At 38.5% G+C, this 18,783-nt stretch overlaps 1 protein-coding gene across 1 annotated transcript in view; it reads right to left on the bottom strand.

The window, feature by feature from the left end:
• ALDH1A1 (aldehyde dehydrogenase 1 family member A1) overlaps positions 1-18,783 on the bottom strand; it is a 40,737-nt gene that overhangs the window by 1,682 nt on the left and 20,272 nt on the right. The window contains exons 5-12 of the mRNA XM_088130386.1: positions 16,723-16,784; positions 14,007-14,135; positions 11,238-11,351; positions 10,114-10,216; positions 9,727-9,911; positions 7,359-7,523; positions 3,772-3,929; positions 1,364-1,438 (exon numbers count right to left, since the gene is read on the bottom strand). Coding sequence (XP_087986512.1) covers positions 1,364-1,438; positions 3,772-3,929; positions 7,359-7,523; positions 9,727-9,911; positions 10,114-10,216; positions 11,238-11,351; positions 14,007-14,135; positions 16,723-16,784 — 991 coding nt within the window. The remainder of the gene's footprint in view (positions 1-1,363; positions 1,439-3,771; positions 3,930-7,358; positions 7,524-9,726; positions 9,912-10,113; positions 10,217-11,237; positions 11,352-14,006; positions 14,136-16,722; positions 16,785-18,783) is intronic.

Below are 18,783 nucleotides of genomic sequence, written 5' to 3'. Positions count from 1 at the left end.
AATGTCTCATTTGGACTGACTGTTACAGCTGACCAGAACAGATAGCACCTTATCCATTTTAAAATTCTGTCCTAGGAACTATAGTTGAATAATTTTCCATAAATTTCATCTCCACCTACTTAAGATGCCACAAGAGAAATTGGTGACTTGGAATTATAATAAATTTCAACTCCCATATCTGGAGGCCACCATATTGCAAAAGCCTGATCCATATCTTTCTTTATTTTCTTTCTCTGTGCTACAAGGCAGCACTTCGAATAAAGAAGAGGCAAAAAGGAGTTTGTCTACCTGTGCAAAAGGGAGTTAAGAGTAGGTGTAAGAAGGCCTCCTCCTGCCAAATAAGCAAGGGGGTGCCTTCTTACACCTATTCTTGGCTCCCTTTTTGCAATTAAAGAATATGGAAGGCCAAGCTGAAAGAAAGAATGAATTTAGCCCCAGGTGGAATATCTTTTCTTCCTCCCAGTTTTTGTTTATCTGCTTCCAAAATAGTAGAAGTGAATATATAAATGTAGAGAATGAGATACTAGGAGTGACACATTCATCCCAACCTCCAAATTTAAGAGCTGAAATTCTGCTACATCTTCAAGGAGAAGAACTAAAAATGCAGAGTTTCTACCTGTCACAGAATTAAAAAACGAAAACAAAAACCTCCAATGTTACATAGAGGGCAATTCTGTCTGCAGTACAGCCTCTAGCATCCAGAGGGTTGTTGCAAGCTTAACTAAGTTGCAGTGCTGCTAGGGTTGATCAGTCTCTGGGCAAGGTAACCTATAAGGTCACTCATACTCCTGGGTATTCTACTCCAGTTTTTTTTTATAAGAAAGTAATTTTTGCAGATGCCCTTTTTTTCTGTCTCCGTACTACTTGGTCATTCCTCCCCTACATAACCAGGCAGTTGCATTTGTACCAATAGAAGTGAATATGTATAGCTCAGGGTTGAATTGTGGAGTCCTTGGGGTTCTCTGAGCTTGGTTGTTTTCTTGCAAATGTTTCGTTACCCGGCTAGGTAACACCAAAGGCAGAGGGGTGAAAATGCCACTTAATTATTTCCAACCACTTCTGAATAAAAAATGAAATCATTTCTAGTAAAAAATGGCTCATGAACACCATATCATAAAATGAGATTTTATGATTGATCATCACATAAGCTATTTCCTTGTATTTCTTTCTCATAAACCCAATGGAACAGCTGAAAACTATGTAGTGTGAAGGTAAGTCTCTTGCAAACAAGAATGTACAGTAACAATCACATTATTCTAATACAAAGAATCATAAAACTGATTTATGTATGCTAACATTTCTGTGAGTGTCATACAGATACAAATCTCTAGAAACTGAAGCAAAGTCTGGGGACTATACTTACAGCTCTCGTCCATTTCCTGACATTTTGAATCCTCCAAAAGGACTTTGAGCAGAGACTGCACTATAGCAGTTAACCCTGAAGAAAAATAAGAGAAAGTAAAGGCAATTTATGCATGGGGTAGAATTATAAGTAGAATGGCCAGCTTAATTTAGTAATAAAATTAATTGTATTTCTGATTTTACTTTGTTGTAAGCCGCCCAGAGTCCCCCGTTGTGGGGAGATGGGTGGGGACAAATCAAATTAATAATAATAATAATAATAATAATAATAATAATAATAATAGACTGAACTGTGTATAGGATTTTTAAATTTGTGAAGAAACTTTAATTTCTTTCTCTCTGGTTCTACTTTCCCCAACCTTATAACTTTTAAAATGCTTACTCAGCATAGCAATGACTGGGCATATTTATCTTAATATTTATGTCACAAAATATCTGTAGAGAGTAAGGAAGATGACCTTGTGGAGATATGCAGAACTCTTGCCTAGGCAAAAAGGGCTGGGCATTTTTAAAATCCAGAACATCCAGATAATGTTCAAATATCTCCCTATTTCACTGAACTATAAGAAGGAAGAGGAGGTACAGCACAATCAGACTTACAGGATTCTGTTATTATAGCCACTCTCAATAAAAGTAGTTTTAGCTTTCCTCTGGAGTTGATTTCTTGGTCTGATGTACCTAGTGGGGCTGACAATTTTTTTTTTTTTGGTGCCTTTGAGTCAGTCTTGACTCCTGGAGACTGCCTGGACAAGTCCCTGCAGTTTTCTTGGCAAGGTTTTGGAAGTGGTTTGCCATGGCCTGCTTCCTAGGGTGAGAGAGAGGGACTGGCCCAAGGTCACCCAGCTGGCTTTGTGCCTAAAGTGGGACTAGAACTCATGGTGTCTAGCCTGATGCCTTAACCACTGCACCAAACTGGCTCTCATTGACGCTATCTTACACACAAAATATCTTGTCACAAATATATCTTGAGAACTTTTACATGCTCAGTTGCTACCTCATTTTTCCTTTTTCCAACCTTAAGTGGAAACCTCAACCAAATTCCGTGTCCATATCAATCTGCGATATTTTAAAATTCTGTGGGAAACAATTTTTTTGAATGTAGCGCATTTTTGCATTGATAGAGATGCCTGGTCCTAGAGACCTCAGTTGTGACCCCATTTCTAATGAACATGTCTATTTCCTTGTCCCAACCTTGGACAGGTATGGACTCATAAAGCAAGACCAGCCTGTTGATGACTCTGTTGTAGGTGAAGGAATACAGCTCTGTGACTCTGTTTCGTCTTGGCTTCTACTTTAAGCCTTGCCATTTCTGTTAGGTATCTCTAGTCCCACTTTCTTTTATGGTCTACCTTTTGTTCTTCTGTAAAAAGTTGCTGAATTTTGTCTTTGGGTCTTTGTTTGTGTCACTTTTCTGTTTCTTTGGGAATGTTTTGATTTTGATATAGAGATTTGTAAAAATTGATTGCCTCTGGGGTTGGCCGCCTGGGATCTGACTGTGAAGATACACAAGTCTCACGATCAGTGCCCACATGTTTTTGTCGTGAAGGCTCACAAATTTAGCATGGTCTGGTTGTGTTTGGGTGCCAGAAATGACTTTCCAGTCTCATTCCAGCTTCCACTTGTCTCTAAGGTTTTATTTTACCTGGATTTTACCAAAACTGTGCTAGCAAGATTATATTTTATTTAGATAAAGGGAATGGTTGTCTTTTATTTCATTTCTCTTTTAAATCTTTACTCATACTTTCTACTAAGTATCTACTATCTCTGAACTTAATCCAAGTATTTGTGACAAACACCAGAAACAAACTCATATACTATTCGACCCACAAATCACTCCTGGTTCCCTCCTCTAAACAATCTACTATAGATCATGTTGAGATCTATCAATAGATTTACTGACTTTCTACTCACCTTTGCCCTGATGCTTAAGGTGGGCAAAGTACAGCGTGTATTTATTAGGAATGATAGAAAGCACTTATTCTTTTATTGGTTTATTTTATTTATTGTGCCCCACCAATGGTTCACAGTAGAAGTATTACTGGAAAACATGGAACTTTAAGCAACAACAGGAAAGCACAAAATGCCTAGAACTAATCACTCAGGGGACTGCATTAGCCTAGAGCAGTACTTCTTAACCTTGGCAACTTTACGGTGTCTGGACTTCAACTCCCAGAATTCCCTAGCCAGAATGCTGGCTGGGGAATTCTGGGAGTTGAAGTCCAGACACCTTAAAGTTGCTAAGGTTAGAAACACTGGCCTAGGGTAAAAGATCAGTTGTGATGTGCTCCCACTATGTGACTTTACGGCAGTTGGTGATGCGAGACAGGGCCAACTTTGTGGATGCGCTAAAACTATTGAATTCCCTCCCAAGAACAATTTGGCTCAAAGAAGAGCACCAAGAATACATACCAAACAGTTCCAGCCTGGAGTGCAGCTGCAAATGTCAGTGCTTTATCAATGTCTTTGGTAAATACTGCAGCTGCTAGACCATAGTGAGTATTGTTTGCTCTCTTGATAACTTCATCAATAGTTTTGAATTTCATTATTTGCTGGACAGGCCCAAATATCTGTGTCAGGGCAAATATAACAATAATTGTAGAGGTAAAATCAGTAGGAAGAAAATGAGAAGTCTAGTACATTATTTAGGATTTCAGATTTCCCCCAAGCATATTTTTCCTTTTTTTTTTTTTGGTCTCTGCTCAGTCATTGCTGACCCTGCAGTGACTGCTTGGACCAGTCCTTGCAGTTTTCAAGGCAATTGTTTTTCGGAAGTGGTTTGCCAGAGCCTCCTTCCTAGAGCAGAGCCCAGCTGGCGAGCGCAGGAGGCAGGTTTCGGTTGCTTCGCACCCTTTTCGGGTGCGTGCGGTTTTTCGCGCTTACCGGCAACTGCTCCCAACTCCTTTTTGCAAGGCGCCGCCAGCATTTTTCCTCCCACTGGAGTGAGAGTACCCATTTATCTACTCACGTGAGTTTTCGACCTGTTGGGTTGACAGGAACTGGGGAGGAAACAGGAGCTCAACCTGTTTAACGCGAAGGCTGGACTCGAACCGCTGAAGCGTCGACCATTTCTGGCCGGCAACTTTCAGCGTCATTAAGCCGCTGCACCACCGCGTCCCCCTATTATATTTTTCCTAGCCTATAGATAGTATTCTGTTTGTGTATTGGTTGGGCTGATGCTTGTCTTGTTAATTGTTATTGTATTTTTATCTTGTTGGTTTTGACATCATGAGCTACCCAGGATTGTGCTGGACCTATGTGGTGTCTAAATCTAATAAAATAAATGAAGAAGTGTTCTTACCTTGATAAAATGATAATAATAAAAAAAAATGATAGTGAAGTTTCTATTGCTATTACCGTCAAATTGCAGCCTAAGTAGATTCTACAGGTTTCAATTTCCTGCTTCAAGTATACAGTTAATTTAAAAAACTTATATGACTCCTTCCAACTCCATGATTCATACATTTGGGAAGAAAAAATTCGATTACCTGTCTCCAAAAAAAACACCCTATACCGTAAGAGAGAACATGGGATGGAGCACAGGAATTGTCTCAATGAAAAAATGATGACTCAGTCTATTTCCATACATGTAACTTTCTTTTATGGTCACTCTTCAGTCTGTTCCATTGCTCTTCTGCACATTTTTGAAAGACTACAGAATTTAAAATGCATTTAAAATGTATATATATTTAAATGTGCAATTCACATATTGTATACACTTAGATATATGTGCACACCAAATAAAAATAGTAAATAATGTATTTACCCCTAAAATGATACAATTAAAACAATCAGTAGCTGGCTGTGAGCTAAGAATTACATTAGAATGTAGGAGAAATGTGAAAGCTGAAGAGTAAATAAATTCCAACTCATAAATCTGGAAGACAGTCAAGTCTCATCAGAACTCAGATCAGATCAAAAGTCTTAAGCTTCCCCAATTTAAACTGGATTTTTGTGAAATACTTATTTTGCAATATATTACAAAACACAAGGAAGAAAATATGCAGAAATACATCTTCATTGCTTTACTTGAGAAAAAAGATCATCCTTGGATGCCTTAGCCAGATGTTGTTACACCTGGGCAGCTTCCAGAGCTCACTTTCTCCGTGATGAACTAGAACCAGATCTAACTGATCTTGGGGATTTGTTTGTTTTGGGCTCATTTTTCTTCCAGTTCAGATTTCTGGAATTTGTTCACAAGCTGCTTAGTCTTGTGGTGGCTTTGTTTTCCTCTGAACAGTAGACCATTTGAGAAGAACCAGGTTTGTGTGTGTGGCATGAACAAGAATGAAAAGCAAGTTGGATCAAAACAGACTGTCTAAATCTCTGCTGGTGATGAATATGGTTACAATGGAAGAAAAGTAAAGCAGATCCTTCCTACTGATATGCTTTCATTAAAATATTAAAATCATATTCTTGATTACTTCTCATGCATGTTTATAGGGATCTAGGGACTTTAAAACCTTCACGGGTTACTGCACAATGAGGAAACAAGGTAAAATGTGTTTTTTATTCATTCTGCTTGCTTGTGCTGTTTTTAGAATAAAAGATTTCCACTAGACTCAGATTTTTTATTCTTACTGAGGCATTAGCTAAGAATATTGCCCTCCAATTAAAAAATATATATCTGCTGCTAGAAACTAGAAATTAAGAACAGATAGACAGATTAGATTAGCTATAGCTATAGATATATGTTGAGTTCTGTGGATGAACCTCAGGGATAGTTAAAAAAAAAGACAAGATGGTGGCCATGATTGAAGCCTCACCCTTTTTTTACAAGGATAAAAAGAAGTGAGTCTTTGATTGTATGGTTGCAGCTGCCATCTTGACCTATTTTATTTCCCCTGCCCCCAGGGACATTTCTGAGCCTCCTCCCAAGAAAAAGGAGCAATGATCTCATTGGTTCCTCCAAACTGTACCTGTTCAAAGAAGAAAGGTGCCATCCATTGGGGCCCAGAGCTACTAGCGAGCAACACAAGTTAGCTTAAAAGTAATTCCTTTCCTGCCCTCAAGTTCTCAGGTGCAAGTTTCAAGGCTCACCTAATGCTTTAAAGGTGCCTTAGGATGCTCACCTAACCCCATCCTCATTTGGCTAACACTTCTTGCACAAACCTGCTAAATGTGACTATTGTAAGTAACTAGACCTAACTGTCTACTGAGCTAGATACCCATTCTCTTTCCTTTAATAAGCAGTGTAGGGAAATCCAGTGCAATACAGCAAAACTTTTCTAGATTGACCCACAATTGGCCATCTAATTCTGTAGTGAAAATGGAAGAGCCGGTGGTCTGCTTGCAGGAACTCAGCAGGGGGATTGTTTTTTGCTACTAGAAGTTTTGGTGCCAGTTTTTTCCATACAAATTTTCTGCACCATTGAGTTTGTGGAATAACACCTGTTAGTTCAGCTCTGGATAAGAATCTAAGGCTTATCTGGCTGGGTCACATTTCTGTGAAAGAAATGAATTTGGTACAGTGGGTACAGTGTTGAAGTAGAATAGGAAGGTTGTGATTTAATTTTCATTCAGCTACACATGTCACTGGATGATCTTTGACCAGTCATTACATCTCCATCTAACATACCACAGAGGATTGTGATGAGGTTAACATGGGGCTGAGAGAACCATGCACCCTGGTTCCTTGGAGTAACAGTGAGCTAAAAATGGTTTACAGTATGCATTTTGGAAGCTATTTCTGCCAAAATCAGCTAGGATTCTAAGTTTCTCAGAAGGTTTCAAGGGGAAAAAATTCCCAAGTGTTTCCCTTTTCATCTTTGGAACTATTGGCCTAGGAAGATATTTCATGACTGCTGAAAGCATATGTTGATGCTTCCAAGATAACTCTGAGTAACTAATTAGCTGTGATACATGCAATTCAGCTCTGGCTGAAAAAAAAATCTTGCATATTCTCTAACCTTGCATATTTGATTATAAAAATGCACATTATGTCCAGCTACTGAAACATTCAATCCAGCCCAAATACACAATGTCCTGCATTAGCTCACCTCCTCTTTGGCGATGCGCATGTCATCGGTAACATCAGAGAAAACTGTAGGCTGAATGAAGAAGCCTTTGTCTCCCCCAGGGCCTCCTCCACATTCCAGCTTGGCGCCTTCTTTTTTCCCACTCTCAATTAGTGCAAGTATTTTATCATACTGCTCCTTATCAATCTAGATAGAAATATTGCACTGATAAGTCACTTCCCAGCCACTTGTTTGGCCTTAGGATTACAAAGCAGGAACAAATACTTTTCTAGGGGGAGATGAAGCAACAATTTGCCTTTGAGATGTTGGCTCTGGGCCAGCACCTTTCATGAAGTTCAGTAATTAGGATTTAAAGAACAGAAGGTTTTTTTTTTTTTTTTAGGAAAACCTTATTACACTTCAAATGTTCTCATGGCCTGGGTCTTTCTTAGACTCCTTTTACTCAGAATTATATTAATTCCTCCCAAATTACTTTAATTTGGTGGGCTACATTCTGAAGTACAGTGTCTGCATTTGCATGGATATCATTCTCCAGACTGTAATTTTGGAGAAGTCATAGTAACTTCAGAATTTAAAACCAAATTCACAACTGTAGCTTTATGAAACAGTTAACAAGAGATCTCTGTAAGAATTTAACAAGGTTCTAAGAGAAGAACAATTGCAGTATATTTGCACTGTATCTTAACTTGAGGCATTAGGCATTTCCCTCATTAAAAAAAAAAAAAAATCCTGAAAATGCTCAGCTCATTAATCAAGGTATTTTGCAAAGGTATGCAACTACAGAATCTAGGAACTCTGCTTGCAGTACTGAGTGGGTGGCTGCGTATAACTGCAGAGTCTTTGATCTTTATCAAATTATTACAGAGGTGTAATAGTTGCTCCTTCCTTACATGAGGCTTGTTCAAGTCATTTTCAGAAATTTGTTTTCCGGAAAACTGATTCAGAACAGGAGATCTGATTTTAAGCATTATGAAAGCTTACTTCAAATTATCATGTGCGCCAGATAGAAACTGTTGGTAAAATATTTGGAAACTGTTTGGCACACAAATAACTCTCATTATGGAGAGAAGGCTCACACCACTGTCACACATTTTCATAATTCACTCTTTCCAGGGCTATCGATTTGGGGAGTTATTTGTAAATAACTCTCCATGCAGCCAGCAGGGTATAGATTGTACTTAACTATAGGCTCATTTTTTTCAGCATTCTTTACCCTGGCTTCCCTATGGTGAATTGAAAGTCTCAGAGTTCTCAGACAGAATTGGAAGTTGTTGTTCAAAGTGTCTGGAGGGTGCCAGGTTGAGAAAGGCTGTGTGACAGTGGTGTGAAATTTGCAGTTCTCAATGCTGATCCCAATCCTGCCTCAACTGCTTCTGTTTCAGGTCACTGCTAGGCACCTGACTTACTTGTAAGGTAAAGTGACAAAGCCCAACAGATTGTATATACTTTCAAGTGTCCTTGGACAGTGTCAGAATTAAGGGGGAAATGCTACTTTAATATCCATAAAGTTAAGGGCAACTTAAGGGTATCTCATTCATGGGCTAGGGATCAGATGAAGGCAACATAATATGGGCATGGCATATAAACATTATTGCCAGAGCATGTTTATGTCAAGGCTAGATGTAAGTGGGGAAAGGCCCACTGATTTATTTCAGGAAGGACAGGTCAAATGTTACTATTTCCACATTTCTAAAATGAATGTTACCTGATCCTTAACACTGAAAAATACACATTCTGCACAAAGTAGCCAGCTTTTTCAGTGTGGACTGATTGCACATTTATGAAGTCCTTACATCTTTTCAAAGAGTTGTCAAAGTTTCTAAGTAAAAATCCTGGTTAAATGACAGGAATAATCAAGCCCCTGTGATGTTGTCAGAAACAGAGTAATAGGGAATGGCATTGCTACCATCCTATATGTAAGAGGGAGACTAGTTCAAAATACCCATCCGTGAGGGAAACATCCTTTGTGAAGACAATCTGTGCTTGTTTGTCAAAAAGTCACACATTAGGGTGGGACTCTGTGCCCTGTAGGTTGAGCAATTGGTTCACAAATTTAGCTGAGTTCAGTTGCCTGAAGGCAGCTAGGGCAAGTTCCACAGGTGTGGAGAAGAAAACAGGTACCTGGAGCCTCATAGAACCAGGAAATTGGGAGAGCCCCAAAGAGGCAGGGTGAAAATCAAATGAGGAATTGAATTCCATTTGGCAATGCTTTCATACACAAAGACTCTAAAGGGAAGGAGCTAATCACACTGGAGAGCAGTACTAAAACTTTTATAAAAACACTTTGGCTAAGCAACAAGGCTTCAGTCAAGCTCCAAGCAATCCTGCATTTGGGTTGATTCTTGACTGGCAACTCTGATAGAAAAACACTGTGATTAATTAAAATTACCTGAGGACCTTGAGTTACTCCAGGAGACAGAGGATTTCCAAGGACACTTTTCTTTGCTCTTTCCACACTCCTACGCACAAATTCATCATAGATCTTCTCTTCCACAAAAATCCTAGATCCAGCTATACAACACTGCCCCTGATGGTAGAACACGCCAATGTGTGCGAATTCCACAGCACTGTCCACTGCAGAGAAATGCATTCCTATTATATCTTGATTAATGTTTACTTTTACAGAGTTATAGATATTAAATATTGCCATGACTCTGGTCTGATTGCATTTTCTTTTGTTTTCCTTTCTTGGATGTTCCCTAAATTTTAGAGGGAAAAGAGAAAAGAACAAAAATGCTTTTAAAGAAAGTAAATCCAGAAGAAATGGGCTACTCACAGTCAGCGTCTGCAAATATGATATTCGGGCTTTTCCCCCCAAGTTCCAGAGTGACTCTTTTCAGATTACTCTTTCCAGCAGCTTCTTTGATCATCTGGCCAACCTGAAGGGAACACAAATGAAACACTGAGACAGGAAGGAGATGGAAATTGAAGTGCAATTGCCTTCTGAGAAAAGGCTGTGAGGTGACCACTGTTCTTTTTGGCGCTGGTTGTACCTCCTTTGTCCCTGACCACTTCCCGTCAGCCTCTAGCCCCATCCTTTGGCCACTAGTTTTTGTATTATGCCTATGGCCACTTTTGGTTCTGGCACTGGTCGCGGTTGGCATATGGCTTCCAACACATTGTCCTTAAAGTGATAAGCTACTAGGGGAAAGAGTTCCTCGTTCCCCACTAAGATCTTTTGGGTCACTGTCAATCATCCCTGGAAAGGAGAGACACCATAAGCAGAGCTGATCCCTTTAAAGAGAAAGTCTCAGGTTCAATCTTAGTTGACTCAAAAGAAGTAGGAGATTGGAAAGCACAATACCTCTTCAAATAGATAATTCAGTCCTTGAGAGGCAAATATTCTGATTTAGAATAAGACATCTTCCTATGATTTACACTTTCTTAATGTGAAACATGTCCAGAAAGAAAGCGGAATATAATATAAGAACAGATATTCTTTGAATATCTAAATGTGTTTTTTGAGATAAAATGAAAGAATGAAAATGCAGAATGTGATTTTTCTGCATGAGCCTAACCCTGACTATGTTTTACAAAAAGTGCTGCTATTGTTCAGAATGACTATTATCTTCCAAAACTCTTTTTTTAAGGGATATATTTTATTTACAAGATTTGTTACCAGTTTTTCATAATTAAAAATAATTTGGGGACCCAAGTTGTAGTAAAAAAAAGTTATAATGTAGAATTCCAACAAATTCAAAATAATATTTAAATACTGCATAGGAAAGAAGTATTTGAGATGGCTGTAACAATCAAGAAATAATTACAGAGACACTGTTTAACACAGTTAAACTTGAAAAAGGTAACATAGTTACACATAAACAAGTTAGGTGATAATGATTTGTCAGAACTGGAATTTAAGTTTTTCTATTTCAGTTCTTCACAATATTAGGGAACTACCTCAGTTGAGCCTGTGAAGGACACTTTGTCTATATCCATGTGATTGGAAATGGCTGCTCCAGCAGTGGGCCCATATCCTGGCACAATATTCACCACTCCTGGTGGAAATCCTGCCTGGAAGGAGAGAATAAAATGTCACCTTTCAGTAGAGGCTTCTCAATTTCTTATATTTTTTATTCTTTCTCAAGACTGGATTCACACGTCATCTTAATCCATAATGTGCCTTGTTTCATTTTGGCTAAGGTGTGGTGTGATCCCAGCAAATTGTGGTTGGCAAACTTTGCTTTATATAGTTTGGGGTGCATGAATCCAGACAACTGTAGCGTTTGCAAAACTTGTGGCTTAGCATGATGTGTGAGTTCAGTCAAAGAAGCCTAGGGCAGTGAATAAGGTTCCTTCGTTTTATGTTTCAAGGAATAATATTTCATACTGCCATTTGATATTCTTAAGTTTTCATGCCATTAAACATGTTTCAATTGACTAATCAGCTGATCTGGAGTATCAGGGCAAATACACGGAGTATGGCTACTGTACTATTAATAATAAACAATTGCCTTTGCCTGTTTTTTTCAGATTCTCTTCTTTTTGGATACCACGTTGCACTGGTGGTATTCTTGGCTTTTTATTTTGCTCAGGAATCATAGAAAGCCACTCTGCAGCTTGCCCAGCAAATGCCATTCTGCTGAAGAACCCAACTGGATACTAGAATGACCATATCTCCTACTTTTATATAGCAACACAAATCACATTTGCTCAAAGTAAGATTTGGAACACATATGGACTGCAATGTGTAGAGTCTTGTCATGATGGATAGCTCTACTCTTTGAATAGCATGGGGCATATCAATATTTTAATGGTTCTCCCACAGACCTCCTGAGCCCTCAAGAGTGGTGCTGTTACTGATGACTTATTACCACATATTTCCATCACTCAACTTTTGTCAGCCTGTAGTTTACACTCCATAATTCTGAATTCACCTCTGCTCTATATTGGCTGTGCACCAAGCAAGCCATCAAGGTGAGGCTTCTCAATAGAAGCTAAATGGGTACTCTGCTCTACTCTTACTAACAATAGCTATCTTAAATTATGTGATGCATGGTAGTAATGCCAAGAAATTAATTGCATTTGGGATTTAAGATGGTTGGCTGCCCAGTGTGAAGCTAAGAAAAAATTGGGCTCTCATGCAGAAGCACTGATATCCAGAGAACCAGGCTGTCAGCCATTTGAGGTAGGCCTGATCAAGCACAGAGATTCCAGGAATGCTACTTTATTGTTGTAGGGCAGTGTTTTTCAAACTTGGCAACTTTAAGAGGTGTGGACTTCAACTCCCAGGTTGTTGGCTAAGAAATGCTGGGAGTTGAAGTCGATACCTCTTAAAGTTGTCAAGTTTGAAAAACGTTGTAGGGTGTAACAACAGAATCTTGAAAGCTTGTCCAAGTTTCTCTCTGTCCCATCTTATTAAGTTAATTAATTAAGTTGGGATTATTTTGAGGTTTTTTCCCCCCTCATGCTTCCATCTGTCTCTGGAGTGTGTAATCTCTTGTCCAAGTCCCTCTTTAAGGGCTTAGTCCTTAGCAGATCTTTTATACTTTCTCCAAAGTTAGCTTTAAATTCTGTTAGACAGGCAGCTCCTGATACTGATTCTAATTTCTCCACTACAAAACTAAACCCAAAGCTTAGAAAGCTTCCTTAAAGAAAAAAGCTAGTGCATTAATGGACCAAGAAATGGGGGAGCATTCAAAGATATGCTACCTCACCTGTGGTCTCCAAAACAGCGCAAACCACTTTACTTCTTCAAGATTCCATAGGAGCTTATGAGACTGTCTCAGAATAATACTTTTGTCCCTCAATAATTCCAGGGTCTTTGGTCCCCTTTTCTATGGCACCAAATTTGGCTGCATTTGTACATCTAGTCCAGGGGCTGGTATGCAGGACTCCTTCCTCCCAATATTAAACTTGCCTTAAAAAATAACTTCAATTTGTAAAAAAAAAATCTAATCAGATTTCTTTCTGTCTATAGCACTCTGACATGGAATCTCATGAGATACTAGGAAGAAATAGAAAGCTTGTGGAATTTGACACTCTTGGCAGATTTCAGAGTTAAAAAAATTATTTTGCATGCCAGGACATTGTACAAGATTGTGAACTGAAGGTCAAAGCCTGAAATGTTGCCCACCCTGATGTAGGCTAAGTCCTATTTGTTTGAACCAAGTGACTTTTAAGTAAGGATGTTTTGAATTACAGCTTTATAACAGGTGTATTTTATCCTGGGCACACCTAGCCTGACACTTGACAGTTTCATACAGCTCATGTTCACTTATTGGGTAAGGCAAATATTTCAGTGAGAAAGCTAAATTAAAACATCAAGCTGAATTACCAGGTTTCATCACTGAAATACTCATGTGAAAAATCAAAACCACCCTTCCCATCCCCCCTTGCCCATCCCTTTGCTTTCCTGAGCCAACTCTTGTTTGTTTTTGCCTCCCAAAAGCGTGAGGTTTGCCAAGATGTTCAGTTTACTAAGCTGCTAATGATTTGTTTTCTGAACCATTTAGGCTGGAAAAGTATGTGAGTTTCTAGCCCTTGATTTGCTTCAGTGGTTTGTAATACAATACAATAGCTCAAGACAAGACCAGGCATGCTGGGAGCTCCTCTGACACAAAGCAGACTAGTCCTTACTATTTATAAAAATCATAATGTAAAGATCACATTTACATCAATTTCTCTTCTTCAGGACCTGCATACAGTAGTTTTGCTATGGCAACTCACCTCTTTAATTAAAGAGCCCATGTGAAGAGCAGTCAGTGGAGTTTGCTCGGCTGGCTTGACGACCACCGTGTTTCCGCAACAAAGGGCTGGGGCAATCTTCCAAATGAACATAACCAGTGGGAAGTTCCACTACAAAGGCACCGTAAGAAGCGATGACCAACAAATCATTATAACAAGTTTATATTTCCTACTTGTACTTTGTAAATGTCTACCATCCATCAGAAAACAGCCACACGTTTTAGCCTGAGGTTTGATGAATATGCTTTCAATGAACCTAAGAAGATATAGCCGACCAACTTGGGGCTCATTTCAGGGACTGGCAGTGGAAACAAGTCTGCTGTGGTGTATCGCCAAAGGGCAAGGATTCATTTGAAGAGGTTCAGAAACAATAAGCCCTGTAATTGGTGAAGGTTATAAACTTTATTAGACTAGATTATACTAAAGCCTAACCTATTGGAACCAAGATTTACAGCTTAGGTTTACTTTCTGTCCTCAGAAAATTGGTGAGCAACAAGAGTGACCCTGCCAGTGGTCAACAGGAAGCACCTTCCAATATTCCAGATCCTCAGAAGGCACTTATATAGTCTAAAGCGACAACACGTATGGGCTATCCAAGTTATATTCTCACCTGTCTATTGCATATATACACTCCTTATACTCTTTCAAAGCAGGAGATACATTTTAGCAAAGATGAATATAGATAATTAGATGATCATTCCTAAATTCCCAAACCATTTCATGGTACCAGAATTTGTGTTTGGAGGTGACACAGCAGGTGTGAGGGTTCCAGAGAAAAGCTTCAGACACTAGCAGAAAATCTATACACAAAAGGTAGAAGGATTCTATGCCACTAACATTCTCCTTGACTTACTTACAACTTCTGACACTGTCCACTGTATGTACTGTGAATCTAACCTGAATAAGCAGTTTCTGGAAGAAAATTTTCTGATTTTTAAAAATGTTTTCTCAAGTCTACTTTGTACACTTTTCTCAACATTAAATGCACAGAAAGACACACGCACACATGCACAACATGTCTTAAGTATAGCAGTAACTCAAGGAAATGCCACATGGTGCCCAATATTGCTAACGCAATTTCACTCACCATCTGTAGTAAGGAAAAACCAACCAACTAAATAAATGAATACTAACTTTAAAAATTATTGGGAAAAAAAAAGCAGAGCTACATCCATTGCTAACCTTGAGCCCCATTCATTGAGAAACTACTGGAGACCTTCTCCTTTCCCACTGGGGAAGCTTGACGAAATACAGTCATCAACCAGGTTCTCATCCCCCAAAATAGAACATGATACATTTGTATATAGTTTTAGTAGTGAGTAGTATACTATAGACATCAGTGAAGATCCAGGAAGAAGGTACCTCAATTTCCTGGGATGCTTTCTGTTTTGTTGTTGACCCTCCCCAAGACACACCCATCTGCTGCATCAATTTTACTTAGACTGGTGCTTTCCGGATTTTTTGGACTGAAGCTCCCAGAACTTCTATTGGTCAAATTAGCTGGGAATTCTGTTAATCTCTTTTAGCCAAGCAGACTTCCTTGCATACAAGCTATAAGTTTGCCACATCCTTCCTTTTAGGCTGTTTTGTTGGCTGAAGCACACAAGTACCCATTTGAGGCACTTTTATTTAGATACTGCAAAGCAGTTGGTTCGATCTTCTTCTCATAGATCTCAGAAAGCTGAGGTCTGCTGATGTGCAATCAGTTTGAAATGCCTTCATGGCCATTAACAGTCTTATGAGTATCCCTCCAGATGATGAATTGGTTTCTATTGTATTGTATGTGATTCCCAGTTTTATACACGCTCTTAATTGTTTGTTTCTAATCCCAAGTTATGTTTTGGGGGAGTTGTATGCACTTAGAGTTAGCTGACTGGAACAGGCTATGAGCCATAGAACAAACAAATAAGGAAACAAATAAATCTACCAGTTGTCCTCAGCAGGTAGCTTCAAGAATGTGAAAACACGCACTAATTCTTAACGGAATAAACTTCTAACTAAACTATGAATGTACAATCAACTTTCAGTCTAGAGAAATTGCTAGCATCTCTTAAGTTCAGTTCACAGAACAAATCGGACTGTTGGGAATTAAGGTAGATATGTACAGGTAGTCAGGTCGACCCATCTGGACTTATGTTTTACATAAATGTTTACAGACAAACCATAGTTAAGAATGGAGCCTATTGTAGCAAAATGTGACTTAAATACACAATGATTTGAGTTAAATACACAATGGGTTGAGTTAATTACACAATACTACTTATACAGTATTATAAAATAATAATGTTCCAGCTTACATACAAATTTGACTTAAGGACAGACATTGGGAATGGAACTCATTTTTAAACTGGGGTTACCTGTATATGTATCTTTGTGTATAAGTATCTAATTCAAGGGTAGCCAAGTGGGTGGCCTGGGACATGTAGTCCTCAGAGTCCACCAAAAATTGCAAGCAAATAATAATTTTTAATGAGACAGAAGGGAAAAGCTATTAAATATACAGGAGTTGAATTTATGTATTTCATTGACAAAATCTTAATTCAAGTTAAATTAAAATTATATTAAATCAATTAAATTGATGCATGTTGTTTCATCTGTTAGTTAAAGCCTCTGGCAAATGAAAAGCTTATCCATGAATGGAAACTCATGTGCAATGAAGGATATAACTCGTTTTGTTCACTATATACATGATACTTACAGGAATAATTTGACCGCAGACTCCAACAGGTTCATGTCTAGTAAATGTGAAATAGTTTCCATCTAGGTAAAATAGTAAGAAAGCACAGACAAGGTATAGCAAGAGTAAAAGAAAATCTGCCTTGTTAATCTGCCTTTTCTACATGCTGTTGTAGCTGTGGCATGTTGCTACGGTATGATACAAGCCAAAAAAAATATAAATGTACCTAGATTCAAGATAATAACCAAACATAAAACTTGGACAGCAGAGATGGTGAGCCTGTCAACATCCCTTTAACTAGTACACAGAAGAAAGGAATTCCAGCAACTGTACTTTATCATAGTACAAGCTTGCAAGGCTGGTGTAGCAACATGACTGAGTCAATAGGGTGAAAGGCTGGAGGTCTTAAACCATCTCTCTCAGAAGACTTTTGGGTTTACACAACCCAGCTCTACATTCTGCCCTGGTGTTGCATTGTGATAGTTCTTGCTGCCACCAATTATCTTCTAGGGGAATTCATGCCTGGCTGTCTCCTCTGTCCTGATTCTGGTAGGTGAGAGAAATAGGGCTCCCATCATCTCAATTGCTTAAAATATGAGAAAAAATTGAATCAATTCTCTCATGCCAACTCCTAACTCTGTAGAATTAAATTGTGGGACTAGGATAATCAGTCCCCTCCCCTTTAAGAGATTGACCAAATTCACAAGGGATAAATAAAATCAAATTCTATGAAAGAGAGAATACAAAAAGCTGCCTTTTCAGCTTTCACAGATTACAATTTAAAATGATCTCACTTAAAAAAAAAATCAATAGAAAATATAAACTGATATTGGAAAGTCTGCTGTAGAGAGATTCCCATTACATAAAATAAGCAACTGCTGAGCTTGTTCAAAGAACATAAGTACCAGGGAAATTAAGCTTAAATAGCAACATATAGGAAAATTAAGATTAAAATTCTAATATAGTTTGCTCTTGTTTACCTACTCATCCCAAACAATCAAAAGTAAAGTCCTCTGCTTGTTTCCCAGGACTTTTTCCAGCTTCTTTAATCAGGATCTCAAAAGCACTATGATATTTCTCTCTTTTATTTAGTTGTGGTACCCAGCTTCTTCCTTTGTTCTTAAAAAACATAAACTTTGCTATCTAGCAGAAAGGGAGGGGTTTCAGAGTAATCTCTGTACATAGGTGATATGTATGCAGCTATACAGGTAGTCATCACTTACTGACTGTAATGGGGACTGGCTAAGCAACATGGCTGTAAAGTGAAAAGTCACATGACCGTACCTGATTCGTGACATCAGTTCATCAGTTCTGGCTGTGGTCATTAAGCGAATCACCATAGGTTATTAAATGCAATGTCATGTGACTGTGACTTGCAAATTCCTGCTGGCTTCCCTGTTGATTTTGCTTGTTGGAAGCCGGCTGTGAAGGTTGTAAATGGCAATCATGTGACTGCAGGATACTGTGGCTGTTGTAAATGTGTGCCAGTTGCCAAGTACCCGAATTGCGATCATGTGACCATGGGGATGCTGCGAGATAAGTCATAAGTCTCCTTGTTCAGTACTGCTGTAACTTTGAATGGTCGCTGAATGAGTGCTCGGTAAGTGAGGACTACCTGTAGTATCTAAATAAGTGCTGGCAAGTTCTTATTGATATAACTAGGCATTCAAATGAAAGTTTAGGCATCTAAAAACAATCAAACGGGCCAAATTTTATGTTCATTTCCTTCTACTGTTCTCTCTTCTGTCTGTTAAACTGTAAGCTGTTTTTCCTCTAATATGCATTATTTCTTTGCTTTGTAAACCATTCTTACATTAAAGACAGTGCTATGTAAATAAACAAATAAAGAAATAAAAATAATACAAAAAATAATGTAGTAATGATATTTAATAGTAGCTTGGAGTTTCAAGATCAGCAATTAACATCCTTTGAAATGTCCAGGGACCAGATAACATCTTGCCTATTGCAACTGGCTTCAAGAATTAAAAGGGGGAAAAACCTGGAAGGCAAGACTTTCCTTTGCATATAAGATGATACAGGCAACCAATTTAGCTAATTCTTATTCATGACAACTGTGGGGTC

The sequence above is a fragment of the Python bivittatus genome, unplaced genomic scaffold (assembly GCF_059951505.1).
Source record: "Python bivittatus isolate LINGU-HERP-01145 unplaced genomic scaffold, Pbiv_v1 ctg000850_np1212, whole genome shotgun sequence".
NCBI lineage: Eukaryota > Metazoa > Chordata > Lepidosauria > Squamata > Pythonidae > Python > Python bivittatus.
Note: the sequence above shows the minus strand (reverse complement) of the source record. Positions and strands in the feature narration are given on the sequence as shown.